Source organism: Mya arenaria, chromosome 16 (assembly GCF_026914265.1).
Source record: "Mya arenaria isolate MELC-2E11 chromosome 16, ASM2691426v1".
In the NCBI taxonomy this organism is placed as follows: Eukaryota; Metazoa; Mollusca; class Bivalvia; order Myida; family Myidae; genus Mya; species Mya arenaria.
In genome coordinates this window covers 41,157,668-41,178,003 of record NC_069137.1, presented here as the reverse complement: position 1 = coordinate 41,178,003, position 20,336 = coordinate 41,157,668, and the positions used below count along the sequence as shown (strand labels likewise).

The 20,336-nt window shown below is 35.6% G+C and overlaps 2 protein-coding genes across 4 annotated transcripts; one reads left to right on the top strand and one right to left on the bottom strand.

Moving 5' to 3' along the window:
* Window positions 1-154: 154 nt before the first annotated feature.
* Window positions 155-3,317, bottom strand: LOC128221656 (uncharacterized). The gene is made up of 2 exons (XM_052930257.1): window positions 3,285-3,317; window positions 155-1,630 (listed from the first exon to the last, which is right to left on the bottom strand). Exons 1-2 carry the CDS (start codon window positions 3,315-3,317, stop codon window positions 155-157), a joined length of 1,509 nt encoding a protein of 502 aa, XP_052786217.1.
* Window positions 2,703-19,445, top strand: LOC128221067 (uncharacterized). Of its 3 annotated transcripts, none has more exons than XM_052929505.1 (9): window positions 2,703-2,796; window positions 4,559-4,635; window positions 4,858-5,994; window positions 8,787-8,895; window positions 9,585-9,771; window positions 10,267-10,383; window positions 11,538-11,689; window positions 12,607-12,729; window positions 15,508-19,445. In XM_052929505.1, the coding sequence occupies exons 3-9, from the start codon at window positions 4,888-4,890 to the stop codon at window positions 15,714-15,716; spliced, it is 2,004 nt and encodes a 667-aa protein (XP_052785465.1). In that variant the 5' UTR covers window positions 2,703-2,796; window positions 4,559-4,635; window positions 4,858-4,887; the 3' UTR covers window positions 15,717-19,445. The 3 variants fall into 3 exon arrangements, with proteins under 3 accessions (XP_052785465.1, XP_052785463.1, XP_052785466.1); XM_052929503.1 differs by having other exon boundaries at window positions 4,559-4,696; XM_052929506.1 differs by lacking the exon at window positions 12,607-12,729 and having other exon boundaries at window positions 4,559-4,696.
* The last annotated feature ends 891 nt before the right edge of the window (window positions 19,446-20,336 follow it).

The following is a 20,336-nucleotide window of genomic DNA, read 5'->3' as shown; positions in this document are numbered from 1 at the left end:
ATATGTTGGATTCCGATCAAATCGACTAATACTAAAACCCGGATCACCATACACGCTCCGTACATTTTAAATCGCGTTCAGAATATCATATATTGTAATATGACCACCCTCAGTGGTATTTGATATTTCTTAAACAATATCTTTACACATGGATTTAGAAAGAGAAAGAAGGTGTGGAAAAGAAGGGCAGCAGAGAAAGAGGGTATGGATGAGAGGGGGAGCAGAAATAGCGGGAGTGGATGAGAGGGTGAATTAAAGAAATGGTTTGGGTGACAAAGAAAAGCAAAGAAAGAGGGTATGACTGTGAGGGGATGCTGGGAAAGAGAATTTGGATGAGAGACGATGCGGAGAAAGAGGCGTGGATGAGAGGGGAAACAGGGAAAGGGATGTGGATTAGAGGGGAAGCAAAGAAAGAGGTTGTTGATGAGAGGGGAATAAGAGAAAGAGGTTGTAGATGGAAGAGGAAGAGAAGAAAAAGGGCGTGTATGAGAGGGAAGCGGAAAAAGAGGGAGTAGGTGAAAGGGGAAGCGGATAAAGAGGGAGTGAATGAGAGGAGAAGCGGAGAATGAAAATGTAGATGAGAGGGGAAGCGGGGAAAGAGGATGTGAATGAGAGGGGAAGCGGAGAAAGTGGGTGAGGATGAGAGGGGAAGAGGAGAAAGAGGGTGTGAATGAGAGGGGACGCGGGGAAAGAGGGTGTGGATGAGAGGGGAAGCGGGGACAGAGGGTGTTGATGAGCGGGGAAGAAGAGAAGGGGGATGTGGATTAGAGGGGAAGCCGAGAAAGAGGTTTTTGGTGAGAGGGGAAGAAGAGAAATGGGGTGTGGGCGAGAGGGAAAGAGGAGTTAGAGGGTGTGGATGAGATGGAAAGCGGGGAAATAGGGTGCGGATGAGAGGGGAAGCGGGGAAATAGGGTGAGGATGAGAGGGGAAGCGGGGAAATAGGGTGAGGATGAGAGGGGAAGCGGAGAAAGAGGGTGTTGATGAGACGGAAAGCGGAGAAAGAGGGTGTGGATGAGAGGGAAAGCAGAGACAGAGGGTGTGGATGAGAGGGGAAGCGGGGAAATAGGGTGAGGATGAGAGGGAAAGCGGAGAAAGAGGGTGTGGATGAGAGGGGAAGCGGGGAAATAGGGTGAGGATGAGAGGGGAAGCGGATAAAGAAGGTTTTGCAATGATGAGACGGAAAGCGGAGAAAAAGGGTGTGGATGAGAGGGGAAGCAGAGACAGAAGGTGTGGATGAGAAGGGAAGCGGGGAAATAGGGAGAGGATGAGAGGGGAAGCGGAGAAAGAGGGTGTGGATGAGACGGAAAGCGGAAAAAGAGGGTGTGGATGAGAGGAGAAGCGGAGAAAGATGGTGCGGATGAGAGGAGAAGCAGAAAAAGAAGGTGTGGATGAAAGGCGAAGCAGGGAAAGAAGGTGTTGATGACGATGGTTTAAGTAGAGAGGGCCGAGTTTGGGTGAAAGAGGGCGGAAGAGAGTGTGGATGTGGGAGAGGGGAGGGTGTGGATGAGAAAGGGAAGCAGAGATAGAAGGTTTGGACAAGAGAGGGAGGAAGATTTGTTGGGTAAAGAGGAAGACGGTGTTGGTGAGAAAGAGATGTAGCGGGTGTGGATGAGAGGAGGAGGAAGAGGGGCTGCGAGGAAGAGGAAGAGGGAAAGAGGTTAGTAGATTAGAGCGTGAGAAAGAAGGGGTGGGGGGAGGATGACAGAGTATAAAAAGTGAGGGTAGGGATGAGAGCGAGGAGAAGAGGTAGTAAGATTATGTTAATTGGGGTTGGTGGAAAGAATAAAAAAAAAAACACACACAAAAGGGTTCAAACTGAGGCACAGACGCGGTAGGAGTAAGATGCATCAGGAGAGGGAGAATAGGGTGTTATGTGAAAAGAGGGTAGTGGGGAGAAAGAGGTGGGAGTATGGAAAGACGGGGAGAAACATATCAAGAAATAGAGAGAAAATGGGAAGCTGAATAGATAGTTAAATATAAAGAGGATGAGAGAAGAGTGGTAGAGAATTATATACACTATACTTAATTGGTAGGAATAGTAGTAGAGAATTGGAAAGCTCTCGTTACATGTGCGACCACGTACACATGAATACGATGGTGACTCTAAGAACCAAGGAGAGTGACGTGTGGTCGTGCATGGTACGAGATCTGTTCTCTTTATATTTAAAACTGCTACTACTGCTGCTGCTACTGCTGCCACTAATGTTTCTACTGCTGCTGCTGCTGCTACTGCTGCTGCTGCTGCTGCTACTGCTGCTGCTGCTGCTGCTGATGATAATGACAATAATTATGATGATGATGATGATGATGATGATGATGATGATGATGATGATGATGATGATGATGATGATGATGTTGATAATGAATGATTGATAGTTATAGCGATAGCGATGGCGATTGCGATGGTGATGATGATGATGATGATGATGATGATGATGATGATGATGATGATGATGGTGGTGGTGGTGGTGGTGGTGGTGTTGGTGGTGGTGGTGATGCTGCTGATGTTATTGCTGCTGCTGCTGCTGCTAATGATTATGATGATGATGATGATGATGATGATGATGATGATGATGATGATGATGATGATGATGATGATGGCGATGCGATGTATGCGATGCGATGATAGCGATGATGAACAATTATGTGGATTATCGAGCAAAATTGATTCGATATTTAGTAAATCAAGGTTAAAAAGTTGAAAAACAAACGTCTTGGAGACCTTGAAGAAACTTTGACGTTCTATTTTCTAACATGTAAAGAATATTGTTTTTTAGCAGTATTCGTTAATTGCAGGTACATGTTTACCGTAATGTTGGTTGCATAAAATAACTATGTTTCATATTCAGCTTTATAACCCCATTGACAAGTTTGCATTTTTGCTATTAATTGCAATAGTGTAGGTGTAAAACATGTCGGGCCAAGTTCTAACTCAATTATTCATAAAAACGTGTTACATAAAAACATTCTTAACAGCACGCCTCAAGGTCATTGTGTTTGTGAATGTTATTGTTGAAACTAATGACTTTGATTTTTTGTTATGATGCATATTACTGGATATGCAGAATAATTATATGACATGTTTGCAAAGAGGTCTTCGTCTTCGCCTGGTGTTGCTTGGGCAACTAGCCTAACACAAATCGTAATGAAAAGAAATAAATAATGTATCATCAGTAGATGTGTATCTTAAAGCCTATGTTTATGTTCCACAAACCAATTCCTGCATTTTATTTTGTAACAGGCTGCACAAATTGCTATGTGCATCTGGCAGAATTTGAACACACATCCTCTCCCTCTGCAGGCAGACACTCTACCATGTCACTATAAAAGCTAGCTCTTTAGCGGAACAATTTAAGTGCCACTATATACATATGGAATACACATTCCCCCTCCATTTTGAAACTCGTCTTCCAATATTCGGAGACAATGGTCAATATGCAACTGACCTTGATGCTTATCGTGCAACACAGGTCCCTCAACGGGATCAGTGATTTTTTTTTTGAACTATTTTTAACGCCTGTGCCTTGCAATTTGGGAAAAAATCGACTTTCAGAAAAATACAAAAACATATATGTCTTAATGCAGCCTTTTTCTCTAAAAAATCTTGAAACCTGGGATTTAAAGGGGTTTTGCTTTGTTACTAGGGATTATATTATTGTAACTTCACAATTTTAGGCATTTTGTCCCTATCTTTCACAATTCCAAGAGATCAGGCCCAATTCATAAAAAGGTAAAAAAGTGTTAGGCATCAAAATATTTCAACAACCCCTGTTATTTATAATTCAAAATTTGAACAAGCCCGCAAATTATTTTACCAGTGCAGAACTTGCATGCTTGTGCTTTTTTGCATCCAATGCATGGTATATGTACATATATATTAGGATGTCTTTTAAACTTTCCTCTATATTACTACTTATTACTGTTAAGGCAGTGTCACAGTGGATGCAGTGTCAGAAAGATTGGACTCAAGTACAATGTTGGGCAAAAAAATCCACTTAACAACCAGTACAGATATGTTTAAATGCAAGCTAAAGATCTGAAAATGAATTGAACCCTTTAGGCATTGTTACTCTCAACTGAGTATTTTCACATTTTTAGGCATTTTGTCACTATTTCCATAATTCTATCAGCCCTTGACCCATTCAAAGAAAGGTGGGAAAAAACATTGGTATATAATAACACTTAATATATTGGTAACAAAATTAATATTGGACAATTTATTTACTGATAATTGAAAACATTTCTTCGACACATCAACATTCTTGATGATAAAAATCAACTAAAAAAATGTATGTTTATGTTAAAGACTCAGTGACACTTAGAATTAGGTAATTAGAGAACAAAATTAAAGAGAGAATTTAACTATCATAGAGTTTCAGATAATGTCTTATAAATATATCTTGAGGTCCAGACTAAGCTTTAAGAAAAACAAAATTTCAAACTCACGTCCACTGATTCACTATATATGCTTTATAGCAGTGCTGTCCAATAAAAAATCACAGCAGTGAGTGAGTACTCGCACATGTTTTAAATGATAAAATAATCTCACTTTTTTCAGAGTTTAGTTGACCATCTGAAGACAATGCCCTCAGAAAATGTGAATGATTGAAGGGCGAAATGATAAGATGCAGCATCGTGAGTTGACAGTATGGTGTACATTTAGATGATGGAGGGAATTATATAATTATATCATAAGGTATTCAATTATGTGCAATTAGGCCACAAGTAGAATGGTTTGGTTAGGGATACATTCTTTTTAAACGCCATTTTTAATAAAAAAAATAAAAAAAAATTCCATTCTACATGTACATTGAACACCTGACTCCATAAGTCATATATTTTTGATATATATTTCAGATAGTTTTATTAAATATTTGCTGAGAGAAAATGGATGAATTGATGGAGACATTTTGTTCAAGAGAAAGGGACGTTACAGGCTCTTACATGCGAGGTGGTTTAGATATCAGATGCACAGCATCAAAACAGAAGCTTCAAGGTTGTACGAAAAACCTCCTTCAGTTTCAACAGTTTTGCTGTGAATATTTCAATGACGACTTAATTAGATCAGCAGATTTAAAGTCTGATTATTTCAATGACGATTTACTGAGATCAACAGTGTTTAAGTCTGATGGAATGGTTAAAGAATACTTAGATAAAACGATTAACTATAAAGTAGTGAATCCGTATGCAAAGGTCCCTATGTCTTTCAAATCCAACCCAATCTGTAATATACTCAAGACAAGCCAGTCTGAGAAATCATTGTGTGATAGTATTAGTGATCTACTAGATCAAACAGAATTTGCTCAAAATTATTCAATGTTCAATATAATGAATTGGGCCACAGTAAATAAACGCTACACCAACAGAAATCAGTTTCAAAGCACCAACGAACATTCAATCTTTGATAGTTTAGTTCAAGACATTGCCAGTAGGTTAAGTGTACTTGCTGACAGCAATGATTCAATAATGGAAACCCCAAAATGTTCGCCTGAACATTTTGTGAATGACCGGCCTTCAATTACTTTAAAAGAAAAATGTCAATTTTCTGTCAAAAGTTATGAGAAACTCGAAGCAATAAACAGATTTCAATATGAAATATTTCAACAGGAGATCAATGCAATAGAAAGTGGTATCAATGTTAAACTTGAACAAGACATACCATTGTCAGTAATATGTGATCCAAATGAAATGGAGAAAATGGAGAGCCAGATTGCAATCAATAATGTGCATTCTATGACTTCCCCTAGTGTATCAACTTCAAGAATGAAGATACCAGCGGTATTGTCAAGATTTGTGTCAGTCTGCAAGGCAGAGGAGAAATCAATAGGAGATAAAGTCAATTACACCGGACAGTCACTTGAAAGTACTGGCAACAGCAGAAATATTGCCACAACTTCCACCAATACATTTGATGATGATGGTGGTGTTGTCAGCAACAACAGCAACAACAATGGTGAACACTATCACCATGAGGAACACCATATCAATGAAAAGGTTTGTTTCATACTTAAGTTATTTATATTAGCTTGATTGTTGAAGAAAGTGATATAAGCTAATAGTGATATAAGCTAATAGTGATATAAGCTAATAGTGATATAAGCTAATAGTGATATAAGCTAATAGTGATATAAGCTAATAGTGATATAAGCTAACAGTGATTTAAGCTAATAGTGATATAAGCTAACAGTGATATAAGCTAATAGTGATATAAGCTAATAGTGATATAAGCTAATAGTGATATAAGCTAATAGTGATATAAGCTAATAGTGATATAAGCTAATAGTGATATAAGCTAATAGTGATATAAGCTAATAGTGATATAAGCTAATAGTGATATAAGCTAATAGTGATATAAGCTAATAGTGATATAAGCTAACAGTGATTTGTTTTGGAATTATTTTCACCACCTGTTCTTTCCAAATTGGGAATTTTTTTCGACTTTGGGAAAAATTACAAAATCATGATAAAATAGCAAATATAATAGCAAATATACATGTTTTTACTTTTTTATGCAAACATTATGCTGTAAAAGAACTGATTTTGTCAAGATTTTGTATATTTTTTAATAAATTCATTGCTTTTTTATTCATTCACAGGATCTGTATTCAGTTAATTAGGAAAATATAATGATTTTGGGGAAAAATGAACACTTCCGCTAGGGGAAACAGCCTTTAGAAGGCAGTAAATTGCACCAAAAAAATCACTGGCTTATAAGATCACTCTGGAGTCCGTTTCTTGGGCAGAAACCAGAACTGGTGTCTTTTTTGAAAGGCCATGAAAAAGTACCCCTGGTGGGGATCGAACCCACAACCTCTTGAGTGATAGGCGGACACCTATACCATTAGACCACTCTCACCCTCAAAAGGTGTGTTTCTTAATGTTTTACTTTTCGACTGTTTGACCCCATAATTGGCTGTTATTGTTCATTTTAAGATCATAATGTTTTTTGAATAAAAAAGTCGAGGCATCGGGGCTTTTTCTATAGTACCCATGGGTCAGACTATCGGACCCATTCCCAAAGCAAAATATAAGATATTTTTCCCAATCTTATGAAAAATTCCAATCAAAAAAATCTTTACCTGTACTGGTTCATTTTCAACATCCTAATAATTATGTGATGTAAAGTTTTTTTGATCGTTGAACTCTAAAATCATAGGTTTTCATCACTCTCAGAGATGAGTATGAAATATTGTCTGTCATGATTTATTGCAATAGATATTTTAGCCTAAGGATTGATACTTTTGGGGTCTTTTAAAGGGAAAATAAACTAATTTTAAATAATTTCCTTATTTGCAGGAGACTAGACAGCTTTTTCTTTTAACTGTAAAATTTCCCAATTTTGGCATTTTCACGACTCAAAATTTCCCAAAATGTCTAGGGTCTTTTTCCCAAAATGGGCAGAAAAAGCCCAGGGCATTGTCATAGCCATGTTGTCTGGGTCAGCATTGTTGTGCAAACTGGGCTATGACTGACTTCTTGTTTGACTGAAAAAACATGAACAGACAAGCACTGGCATTCGCTATGTGGAGCTCAAAGGGCTTTTTTACCCATTATAATATGAGAAAGACGCCATAGCTCTTCTTTTTTTTTGGGGGGGGGAAAGCATGTATTTTCAGTTTTGAGTAAAAATTATTGAAAAAAGTACTTTTAAATGTTCAAACAATTTGGAGAAGACAGTTTTATAAATGGATTAAAATATCAATAGCACCTGAAGTAAATATGTCACTCAGAAACATCGTTTAATGAATCTTAAGGATTGCATTATATAACATTTAAAACAAAACAAAAAAATATTTTTTGAAAATGAGGAATATATCAGAAGTTACATGGAGTTTGGGGAAAGGCATAGGGTATGGCCCTTTGGGAAGAATTTGGGTATCGGCTACAGCAAAGATGGGTTAAAAGGTCCTGGCTCTTATTTAGCGAGTCAATTCGGCCCTCTAATGATAATTTTGACCAATCAGATTACCACTACTCTAAGTAGTTTCCTACTATCTCTCCATTAGTTTAAAAGCTATGATTATTTATATTAGGGTGGTGGACATCTTGTCAGTTAAAAAAATCAACATAAAAATTGTGTGTATTTTTAGTTTCCTTCATAATTATATTTCAGGGTGTGTATACCACGTGATGAATTGCGTCATAAATGCTACGTCGGAAGGCAATATTTTGCTTCGATTAAAAACTTAAGACAATGATAACTTTTCATTTTCTTTACCATTTTAAATAAAACATAGCGCATTCTATGCAGCTTACGAAGCCCTGCCTTCGGTCTTTTACCAAAATTTGATTGAGAGTTTAGTTTCTTATAACACTTCAACAAACCTTTTCACGATACAGCTGTCTGACGGAGCACTGTCAAAACATTGTTTGGGAAACAGGTTTGTCGAAGTGTTTGATGAAACTAATCACCTTATCAAACTCCGGTTATAAAACAAAGGTGGGGCTCTTTAAGCTGCATAGACTGGCCTTTGTTTCATTTAAAATGGTGAAGTAAGCGAAAAGTTATCTTTGATTTAAGTCTTTATTTTAAGCAAAATATTGCCTTCCGACGTAGCATAATTATGACGTAATTTATCACGTAGTATACACACACTGTATTTTCAAGTGAAAGTGTGGCTGATAAAACATCACTTTACATGATACAAAGAATTAGGCAGATTAAAGATAATGCATTGAAATTTAAAAAAAAATGCATGAGCCTTTAGATTGTTGACTTACAGTGGTGATCATATTTCTACTTGGCCTTAGGATTGGTGGGTCAATTCCCTTTCTTTCTTTTGTAGGTATCGAACAAGAACAAGATAATCACATCCTTCATAGCCGGGGGCCTGGCAGGGGCCATAGCCAAGACAACGATAGCTCCTTTGGACAGGACAAAGATCAACTTTCAAAGTATACTTTTAATCTGGTGTAGCTTTTTCATGCAGTTATATGTATGCTCAGAATTCAAATTTAATTATAGATTTTATCAGGGCTTATTGCCTCAATATTGCAAGTTTGTACTTCAACCAAAAGAAACCTTCCAAACAGTAAAAAAAATAATCTTTTTTTATGTTTTAGCTTGACTGCTGGTAGGTCAAATTAAGTAATACTTTTAGGACCCTCTTATCACTTTTAAAGCTGCACTTTAGAGATTGACTTTTTTATTTTTTGTATCAGAGTCAGCTGATTATGTTTGGCATCAGTGGCTTCAAATCAGTCATATAGGATAACACACAATGGAACAGATCTCAATCGTTTGAAAACTGCTGAAATTTTCATTTTTCTTAAAGCTTAAATAACACCTCTAGCCATAAAACATCAATTTTCGAACGTAAATATTAGAAACTGCAATTTGATCTTTTGCCAGCAGTCTGATTATTTATTTCAGACATTTAAATGCCAAATTTGGCTTATTCCAAAACAAAAAATTAAAAAGTTGTCATAATGGTTGATTTGTGTACGCAGCGTTAATACCATTTTCCTGGTGAAATATACAGCATTTCAATAAAACTAAATGTTAATAATAAAATAAAAATGGCTTTAAAATTGCATTTTATGTACAAAAGAGCCATAAAAAAGTTTGATTTCTGTCATTTCAGCATCAGAGAAGAAGTTTTCACCAAAGAAAGCACTCGAGTTCATCAAAAAGACGTATAACAATGAAGGGTTCCGAGCTCTGTGGCGTGGGAACTCAGCGACTATGGTCCGCATTGTTCCGTACGCCGCCATCCAGTACACTGCCCACGAGCAGTATAAAATGTTGCTTAAAACTGACATCAGGAAAAAGTAAGTGAAACTTTGATAGTATTAAATTTGTATTTAGTAATATCATACATTATTTATGAAAAAGTTAAGACTACTGAGGGTCTTCATGCATTATATTGACCAACCTGAGTTGGCACACAAACATTTAACGGACCAAAGCAAAAGTTCAGACTCAAAAGTGCAGTCTTCGTCATAACTGGGTTGCCCGGAGCCCGGGACAAGTAAATACTGTTTCGGGCAAGTCATAATTCCCAGGTGGTTGTCCAAACGGGCAAGTGCATTTTTTCGAAATTTAGATCCCTGCAAAGGCAAGTGGCAAAACTGCGAATCTTCATTTCATTGTAACTTTCTTTCTGGTTAAACTTATTTGTTTTAAAGCAATTGTAAAAAAAATATCATAATATAAATCACTTTAGTTGGCATGATGCTATGTGAAAGTGTGGCCCTGATTTCTCGAAACTTGACTGGTGTGGAACATAAAGTGTGGATTATTATTTTATTTTTGTATTGTTTCAGACATCTACCTCCAGTACGACGAGCCCTAGCTGGGTCAATGGCCGGTGTATCTGCCACTAGTCTTACATATCCACTTGACTTTGCCAGGGCACGAATGGCTGTCACTGCAAAATCCAAGTTAGTTTTTCGTATGCTCATAAAATAAATAGGGCCAGACACATTGGTTGACTAAAGAGATGCTGGGTAATAAGCGATTGTTACACAAACTTGTCTTAAATAACCACTGCACTTTTCCAGGGCACATTTGGCTGCCACTGCATTATCCAAGTGAGTTTTTCATATGCTCATAAAATAATTAGGGCAAGACACATTGGTTGACTAAATAGATGCTGAGTTTTTCATATGCCCATAAGATTGAAAGGGCTGACACATTCATTTGGTTAACTTAATAGACAGCTGCTGGTTAACTAGCTTGTCCTACATATCTACTAGACCATGTCAGGGCAAGCATATCTGGAACTGCAAAATCCAAGTGTGTTTTTCATATGCTTAAACGAAAAATTATATTAAAATAGGGCTAACATTGGTGAACTTTATAGACAGAATATGTTGGGTCATTAACGATTGTTACAGCTACTTGGCTTACATATCAACTGGACTTTGCCAGGGCAAGCATGGCTATAACTTGAAAAATACGAGTTGGTTTTTCATATGCTGGTAATGTAAATAGGGCTAGACATATTGGTCAACTTAATAGACAAAAAATGCTAGGTGGTTGGCCATTGTACCAGCCACTAGTCTTACACATCCATTAGACTTTGCTTGGGCAAGCAGTTATTTGAGGGTATTCCCCAACCTGATCGGCTCCCTTAGTTTGGTAATATGATGTAATGTAAAGTTCTTATTACTTCTTGTATTATTTCAAATGAAAAAAATGAGCTTTGGCGTAATCATTGGCATCCTGCAAAAACTTTAACCGTAATTGTTACTCAAAAACAATTAAAGATATCTAAGATGTTCAAATAAAACTTGAGCAATACATATATGCCATATTTCTGAGGGGATTTTGGTCTGAATTCCAGGGGATTTTGATTTTACACCAGGGGATTTTTACGCGACGAAAATTTGCGCAATATCTGCAATACAGAAATACACTCAAATTCCAGTAATTTTTGGACTTAGTTATCATGGTCCTTCATGGAATTTCAACCTTATAATATTATTGAAGCTTTTCACTGTCAAGTACTTTGAATATTTCTGGCTCTTGTATCTTCTCAGGAGACGGTTCCTTGACCTATTTTTAGTAACATGATGTAATATTCTATTTATAGATATGGTAACATAGTCACAGTGTTTACAGCAGTATGGAAAGAGGAGGGATGGCGAATTGTAATGCGGGGGTATACACCAACTGTGATAGGCTCTTGCATCTATTCAGGAATCAGTTTCTTCACCTATGAAACGCTGAAGAAAGAGCATGCCAGTAAGTGGGAATTTTGATATATTGACGCCATTCTTAATTTATTGTTTTGTTGAAGTATATAGACGGCCAACTTACCATAATGTCTTGACTTATACTGCTTTGCGTCGCATCCATAACAACTTTCGTAATAGCTTGTATTAAATGGCAATGAATGTAAGATTCTTTAGCAAAAAGTTTAACACTCATCAGTAGGGTAAAATAATGTCAGTGTCAAGTTATATTACACTGAGTGTGATGGTTGTATTACAATTGAAGCAAGAAACCCTTACATGTCAGCTATTAGCCTCAGGGTAGATCCATTGTAATGTCACTCATTCGTTGGTGTTTTGGGAATTTCCTGAGAGCATTTATAACATCTGTTGATTTTGGGTTTATTGAGTTCAAAACTGATTAAGAAGATATATTATAGTTGCTTATACATATTTTGTTAACCCCAGGTTATTCTATAGTTGCTTATACATATTTTGTTAACCCCAGGTTATTCTATAGTTGCTTATACATATTTTGTTAACCCCAGGTTATTCTATAGTTGCTTATACATATTTTGTTAACCCCAGGTTATTCTATAGTTGCTTATACATATTTTGTTAACCCCAGGTTATTCTATAGTTGCTTATACATATTTTGTTAACCCCAGGTTATTCTATAGTTGCTTATACATATTTTGTTAACCCCAGGTTATTCTATAGTTGCTTATACATATTTTGTTAACCCCAGGTTATTCTATAGTTGCTTATACATATTTTGTTAACCCCAGGTTATTCTATAGTTGCTTATACATATTTTGTTAACCCCAGGTTATTCTATAGTTGCTTATACATATTTTGTTAACCCCAGGTTATTCTATAGTTGCTTATACATATTTTGTTAACCCCAGGTTATTCTATAGTTGCTTATACATATCTTGTTAACCCCAGGTTATTCTAAGGGGGTGGATCCAACGCCGTTCACTCGCTGGTGTTTTGGGGCGTGTGCCGGCATCCTGGGTCAGTGCACATCTTACCCCCTAGACATTGTACGCAGAAGAATGCAAACTGCCGGTATGTTGTTTCTAAAAGTTAGCATGTCTTTTCGTTAGCATGTCTTTTATTCTCAAAGATGTCAAGTTCAGGGGCGGTATTAATGAAACTTCTTGAGTCATTTTCTAACTTAAAGAGCTTACCATTTTTACAACTTTTTTTTTATTTTTTGTCTTGGAAAGAGCAATTTTTTGCATAAATATCTACAAACCAATGATATGAGATTGCTGACAAAAAATCAGATCGTAGATTTTCATATTTCCGTTCGAAAATTAATGTTTTGTGGCTAACTGTTGAAGAAAAATGCATAAAACATCAATTTTTGAACTTAAATATAAAAATCTGCAATCCAATTTTTTGTCAGCAGTCTTATATAACTGGTGTCCATGGATTTTCGCCAAAATTGGCTCGTTCCAAGACAAAAAATAAAAAAGGGTCAAAACGTTCAATCTGTGAGAGTGCAGCTTTAAGTCATTCTCTAAAGTTAAGTACCATACTTATCAAAATATGATATTATTGCTTCATAATATTTGAAATACTCAATCAAATGTCAAGAAAAAGAGGTGGAAAAAGGTATTAATTACCAACTCAGACAAATTTATTAACACATTATTCAAACCCACAATCATTGTCTGAGGTAGTTGGTGACATATTTGATATCTTAATTAGTGAATCAGTGTTTTTCTGCAATGTTTAATCATTGATTTGATTCAAGCTACATATTTTTATGATTTTTTTTTTTTTAACTTAAATAAATTTGCTTTAGTTAAGAAATGATTTTTAATGAATAAGGCCCCAGGCCCCAATTTCTCCAAACTTCTGTAGCTGAACAGGCTTAAGTAGCTTATTTCAATCAGCCAAAATACATACTTAAATTGAATTTTGATAAATGAAAAATGGTTTATTGTGATAATCATATTGATAATTCCTATCTAAAGCATAAAAATTCTTAAAGAAGTTAATATTATGCAATTTATTGAACACCAAAAATAGTGAGCTTAGCTTAATCCTGTTATAAGGGACTTAAGAAGTTTCGAGAAATCGGGGCCAGGTATTTTCATAACCCTCTAGCCTTCTTGGTCCACGAGACTGTACATAGACTGGCTGTGAATCCAAATTCCAGGAGCTTTTCCCCCTTTTACCATGGGATATGGCATGTATGCATAATAGAATTGTAAAGTTTGATATATTCCGCAGGGGACAGAAGCAAACTATTTTTTTTTGTTTTCGTAGCCTATATATATTTTAAACATGTACAACTAAGTGTTAAGTCTGTAGTTAAAACTCTACCTTATACACATAACAAACTTTAAATCAAAATGCAGTTTATGGTTTTGAAAGAAACAACATTATTATTAATGTAGTTAAAGTGACACTCTTATTCAAAAACAATACATACACATGTAAAACAAACATCAATTTTGAGTGAAAAACCTTTAACTACTTCCAAAATAATTCATTCATGAAAAATATTAATAACCTAAAACAAGACTGTAACCGTGTATTTAATAGCCGAAAACGCAAAAATATTAAATGATTTGTCAATTCCAAAAGATTTATAGCGATCTGCTTATCATCTCATAAGGTAAAAATACCATGTTTTCTGCACCTTTCTTGCAAATTAAACTCGGTATCCTTCATAAAAACCATTGTTTTCGACATATATTCATCCTTTTTGGTATATTCAAACAATTGTTGTAAATCTTATTGAGAGTAAGTGTGCATCTTTAAGGCAAGATTGATGATGCTGGAGTAAAGCTTTACACTAACATTTTGTATTAACCTGAACTTAAATTGTAGAAAAAATATGAAAAAGCTCTACTCCAGCATCTTCAAGCATGTTTTTCTACATTATGTTGTTTGTTTTAAAACCATCAAAATACAGTGTTGCGGTTCTTAATTTCAGATGCATTACAACAACCGCATAGGATGCTAAAACACATTGATTTTAACTGCATTGCAACTTAAGATTGATTCACTTTTTATTGCACAATGTAAATTATACATTTCACCATTAATATTAATTTTCAGCAATATTTATTTCATCAATCAAGTTAAATCGTTTAATATTTTATAAGTAGAAATAAACGACAGTGTTCAAACATAACCATTAAAAGATAAAAGCAAACCATACACATGCACATTTGTTCCCCTGCAGTACATGAAATGGGTAAAATGGATTACACTTAAAACTAATGTATTAAATTTGCATTTCTTTACTTGTATATATTGCATGTTATCACATATTTTTATCTGTTTTTATGAAATATTGTGTGGAGCAAAAACATTATATGTTTAATTTAAGTATTTTAAGGTGAGTTTTAGGGTATGGTATGATAAGCTCTAAAACAGATACAATAATAAAAAGTTATTGTAATAGTTAGATGACCTGAATTAAAATATTAATGATTAGGAATGGGCAGAGTGAGCGAAGCTTAATGATTAAGCCTAGTACTCAAATTTTCGTAATAGTTAGATGACCTGAATTAAAACCTTAATGATTAAGAATAGGCAGAGTGAACGAAGCTTAATGATTACCGGTAAGCCTAGTACTTAAATTTTCGTAATAGTTAGATGACCTGAATTAAAATCTTAATGATTAAGAATGGGTAGAGTGAGCGAAGCTTAATGATTAAGCCTAGTAGTCAAATTTTCGTAATAGTTAGATGACCTAAATGATTAAGAATGGGCCAAGTGAGCAAAGCTTAAGCCTAATACAACTAGTACCTAGGACGTACAGCTTCTGTCCCCTTTTGAGTTATTCCTTCCTCAACTATCTTTTTTATTTTCCGTTTCCAGGGGTAACTGGTCACTCCTTAGACTACACCACGATCCTGGGAACGGCACGCAGGGTCTACCAAAGGGAGGGTATCAAGGGCGGACTGTATAAAGGCTTGTCTATGAATTGGATAAAGGGCCCTGTATCCGCAGGCATTAGCTTCATGGTGTTCGAAACGGTTCAGCGCTGGTTAAGAAAGTGGCCAGTGTTCCATATAAATGAGGACTGATTTGATATGACAGCTTTAAATATGGAAAGTTTAACGCCCCTGAGGAAAATTTACTGTTGATTAGCGTTGTGGTGTTTGAAACAGTTCAGTGCTGGTTAAGAAAGTGGCCAGTGTTTCATATTAATGAGGACTGATTTGATATGATGGTTTCAAAGATGGAAGGTTTTATGCCCCAAAAGGAAATTTACAGTTGATTTGAAACTGTTATATGAGAAAGTTGCCCCTATTTCTATTGAGGACAGATATGATTGGACAGCTTTAAAGATGGACAGTTTTAAAAATTCACAGTTGACTCAGATGTGTTTCCGAAGCTGTTCAATGCTGATTGAGAAAATGGCAGGTGTTTCATAATAGATGATTACTGTGATTAAAGAACTATGAAAGACCAGGGGTCATGTTTACGACCCATGCTCAAGTCTGATTTCAGACTCAGAAAAAGACATAACTTATGTTACATTTTATTACACAACTTGTGTAAACAATGAAAATACTTTGGAAAGGTAATAAATTTATCATATGCATAATAATGCACTGCTAGAAAAAAGAGTTAAAATTAGATAAAGATCAGCCATTTTGAGTTTCAGTCTATACACACAGACTTCAGACTGTTTGTAAACGTTGGTATCGGCCTGTGTTGTTTTCTGTATTGAATACAGACAGTACCATTGTTTGGTTCAGAAAATGACTGTTGTTCAGTACAGAGATGATTGTTGTTATAATGGACAGACATTGTATCCAAGACCGGGCATGGAAAACCTTCTTACTAGCCTAGTAAGATAGTAAATTTGGCTTCATGGAGTGTTTTTGATCAGCATTGGTTCTTGTCCTGTTAAGCTCTTGTCGAGAACATCGCTTTTTTTTCATTTAAGTTAAAATCTTACACAATGTCACAATAACTTATTTTCTTACACGATGTCAAGATAACTTACATTCTCACAAGATGTCAGAATAATTTTCATTTTTAGATGATGTCAGAATGACTTAACAATCTTAAATGATGTCAATTTCGGATAAAGAGGGTTCAATATATATCGGGCATTGTCGTGATGGGTACAAGAGCATTTTTTATTTTTAGAAGATGCAATGTGTATTTTTCAATTTGGGCATATGGCATTATAAAGGACATATTACATGTTGGAAAGTCTAAGAAATAATGAAATGCTCATAATGAGTTTATGAAACTTACTTAATGTTATATTTGTTGTATTTATCTAAATTCTTTAAATATATTTCTCTTTTGATGTTGTTGTGTGATATTTTGAATCATTAAAATACATGTTGTCTTATTGTTTGGGCCCTTGCTTTGTGCCCCGTAACAGGGTTTATTTTATGCCCCCCTTCGAGGAAGAGTGGGTATATTGCTTTGCACATGTGGGTTGGGTGTGGTTCGGGGGTCATCAGGTCTAAGGTCAAGGTCACAGTGACCTTTAATGGGGAAAAATGTCAAAGCTTGTTCGAGTGATAACTAACAATGCCTGGACCTAGGCTCATCAAACTTGACATTGAGGCTTGGCCTGACAATTAGATAACCCCTATTGATTTTAGGGGTCATTGGCTTAAAGGACAAGGTCACAATAACCTTGAATGCTTAAAGGTTGTCCTAGTGATAACTCGACAACGCCTGCACTCATGGCCCTCAGACTTGACTTTGATGTTGGGCCTGACCAGTAGTTGACTCCTATTGTTTTCAGGGTCAAAGGTCAAGGTCACAATGACATTGAACACAAACTCGACATTTCCGGGACCTATGGTAATCAAACTTGACATGAAGTTTGGGCCTGACCAGTCGATGATCCCTATTTATTTAACGGGTCAAAGGTCAAGGTCACAGAGACTTTGAATGTGAAAAGGTTTTAGTGATATCTTGACAATGCCTACAACCATGGCCCTCAAACTTGACATGAAGGTTGGGCCTGACCACTAGATGACCCCTATTGATTTATTAAGGTCAAAGTGACCTGCAACGCAAAAACCTTGCCTGTGTGAAAGCTCAATAATGCTTGTACCCATGACCCTCAAACTTGACATTTCGGTTGGGGGTGATCAGTAGATGTCCCCTTTGGATCTTAAAGTCATAAAGTTGAGGTCAAGGTCACAACTCTGGTCATTAAAATTACATCATATCTACTCAATTCCTGCTGCTAAGAGGATACATGTTTATCTGCAAAGATCAGTCATTACCTGAGCATAATTAAAATCTGTACCTACAATCCCCACACTTTGAATGATCATTATCTTAAGCTGCCTCAAAAGGCATCCAACGCCAATGACAAATCAGCTGTCATTTTGGTCCATGCATAGTTCATTCAATTGTCCAAATATTCTTGACCTCATGGGGGTGCATAATGTTTGACAAACATCTCTTATTGAATATTAGACTACTTAGCTTTTCCCTGTATTTTTCATTGTATTTATATATGAATTCTTTATCTACACTTTTTGCATATTATATTTATATATATATGTGTAAGTTTTTTTCCTCACAAGTACACAAAATGGATGTTTTTCACATATATCAATAATAGCTGTATGTACTTCACATAGAAAGTTAGCTACAGTTGGATAAATTGTGTCAAGTGAAATACAAACTTAACGTTGGAGTTTATTGTAAAGTCTTGTCTTTAAAAAGTTTCATTTTGCCTACAAAGCTATTTTGAATTGTCTATATGTTTAAAAAGCACATTCAACGAGTTATATTTCCGGAGTTATAATTTTTTGATTGTATTTAAAATTTTATTTATAAATTGTTAAAATTAAATAAAGTGTTTTGTTCATTTATATCTCCTTTATATCTCCTTGTTATTATAATGACTGATGAAATTTATTCAGCCATAAGTTAGACTGTTGGTAATAGGGTACTTTAAATAGTTCAGAGTATAAATTATAACAAGTAAATGATATAATATTTTTAACTTTGTCATTTTACTAAAAAAATAATATTGAAACAAATTGTTCAAGCCTTTGTTAGAACACAGGCTCTTCTGTATCTATTGTGGTTTTTCATGTTTCTTTCCTCATATCAGAATCTTTTGAAGGACCCTCGAATGTCTCTTTTTGTTTATGATTTGGTAATGTTAAAGGGACTTGACACCAGATGGTCCCAAATCGGAAAATACAGTATTTTCTCAAAACAAGACTTATATATAGCTCTAGACCTTTCAATATGAGCTAGTATGAGGCCAATAATACACTATTTTACTAGATTGGAATAATATTTTATCGCTGTCACAGCTTACTTTACACGTTTAAAAATAGCTCATGATGGTTTCCCAGTTTATAATGCGTATATTTACGGTAGTCTGTAAAGGTCCCGTTATTAGTACAGATACAATTACCGACGCTATTTTTAATTTTACTAGGATTTACGTGGTAGTCAAACCCAGTAAATTTCGCATTGAAAAATTATGCAAAAACGGCGAAAGATACATTTGTCGTAAGCCATGTGACACATCAGTGAGTAAGAGTCAATGCGTTGTACACAACGATTATTAATCAATTTAATGTAATTTTTTGACATTTTTTCTTCTTTTTTTCTTATTCTGGTATCATCTGGTGCTAAGTCCCTTTAGTTGTCATAGATAAGATATTGTAAACAAAGAAATCATTATTAAAATTATGTCATAATTTAGAATTATATTAAATGGAATATTAATTAGATTTACCTGCCTGTTTATTATACTTATTTCAGTTATTTTACCACTGTGTAATATGTTAAATAAATGATTGTTACCGATAGTAATGCTAGATATGTTTATGAAATAAAATAAGAATGAAAAATTACAGAATATTTGTTCTACTATTTCGATCAAATACAGACCATGTACAGTGTCGGACCACCAAGCTTGCTTGGGTGTCCCTCTACAAAAATACAACAAGGGGTCACCGTTAATTAATAACAGCATCAACAAAATGGCCAACTTACTGTTTTGCTTTAGAAAAATCTTTGAAACTACCAGGCCAAATTCAATAAAACTTTACAGGTAGCTTCATTGCATACCCCTTTAAAAATATAAAACAAGGCATCGTCATCAGTAAAAATATGTTTAAATTGCAACCTTTTTTTAATGCTTTATTACAGAGTTGTGGCCCTTTGCGTTTTAGGGCCCTCTGGTTAAAAATCGCACGTTGAAAGCGTTTGTAATGGTTAAATGTTTTTCAACTATACTTGCAATAATTTACACCCTGGAAAACCACGGGGTGGGGGGGGGGGGCGTGGTTACAATTGACTGGTGCATTACCTTTACTATAAGCCATTATGTTCTCGTGTAGTTCTCGGTCCTCCCGGTTGGTGGGTAGTGTGGAACAATGTTCTCGGACCTTATTTGTGTCGTTAGGGCGATTGTATCTAACATGCTAAGGTCAGACACATAAGAACAAGACGAACAAAAGCGCCGAAAGACGCCCACACCTCTCACCTTATACAGGAGCAAGTATGAAGAAATAGTGCTTAGAATATAACCTACCTTTTCAGTTTATTTTGATAACTGAATAAAGGCTATGAGAAAATGTCCATTTTTTCCCAAAACATTGTCGAAAATCTTTACTACAGCGGTTTGTTTAAAAACAACTTAGTATCTCCCTTAGTGTCGTACCAAGCTCTTGGGCTGCTGAGTTCACGCT

Coding starts and splice junctions, on each gene's coding strand:
- LOC128221656 (XM_052930257.1), bottom strand. CDS start 3,317: ATGGTAGAGTGTCTGCCTGCAGAGGGAGAGGAT. Junction 1,631..3,284: donor TGCCTGCAGAGGGAGAGGAT/GTGTGTTCAAAT, acceptor TCTTCCTCGCAG/CCCCTCTTCCTCCTCCTCTC.
- LOC128221067 (XM_052929505.1), top strand. CDS start 4,888: ATGGATGAATTGATGGAGACATTTTGTTCAAGAGAAAGGGACGTTACA. Junction 9,772..10,266: donor AAAACTGACATCAGGAAAAA/GTAAGTGAAACT, acceptor GTATTGTTTCAG/ACATCTACCTCCAGTACGAC. Junction 10,384..11,537: donor GCTGTCACTGCAAAATCCAA/GTTAGTTTTTCG, acceptor TTCTATTTATAG/ATATGGTAACATAGTCACAG.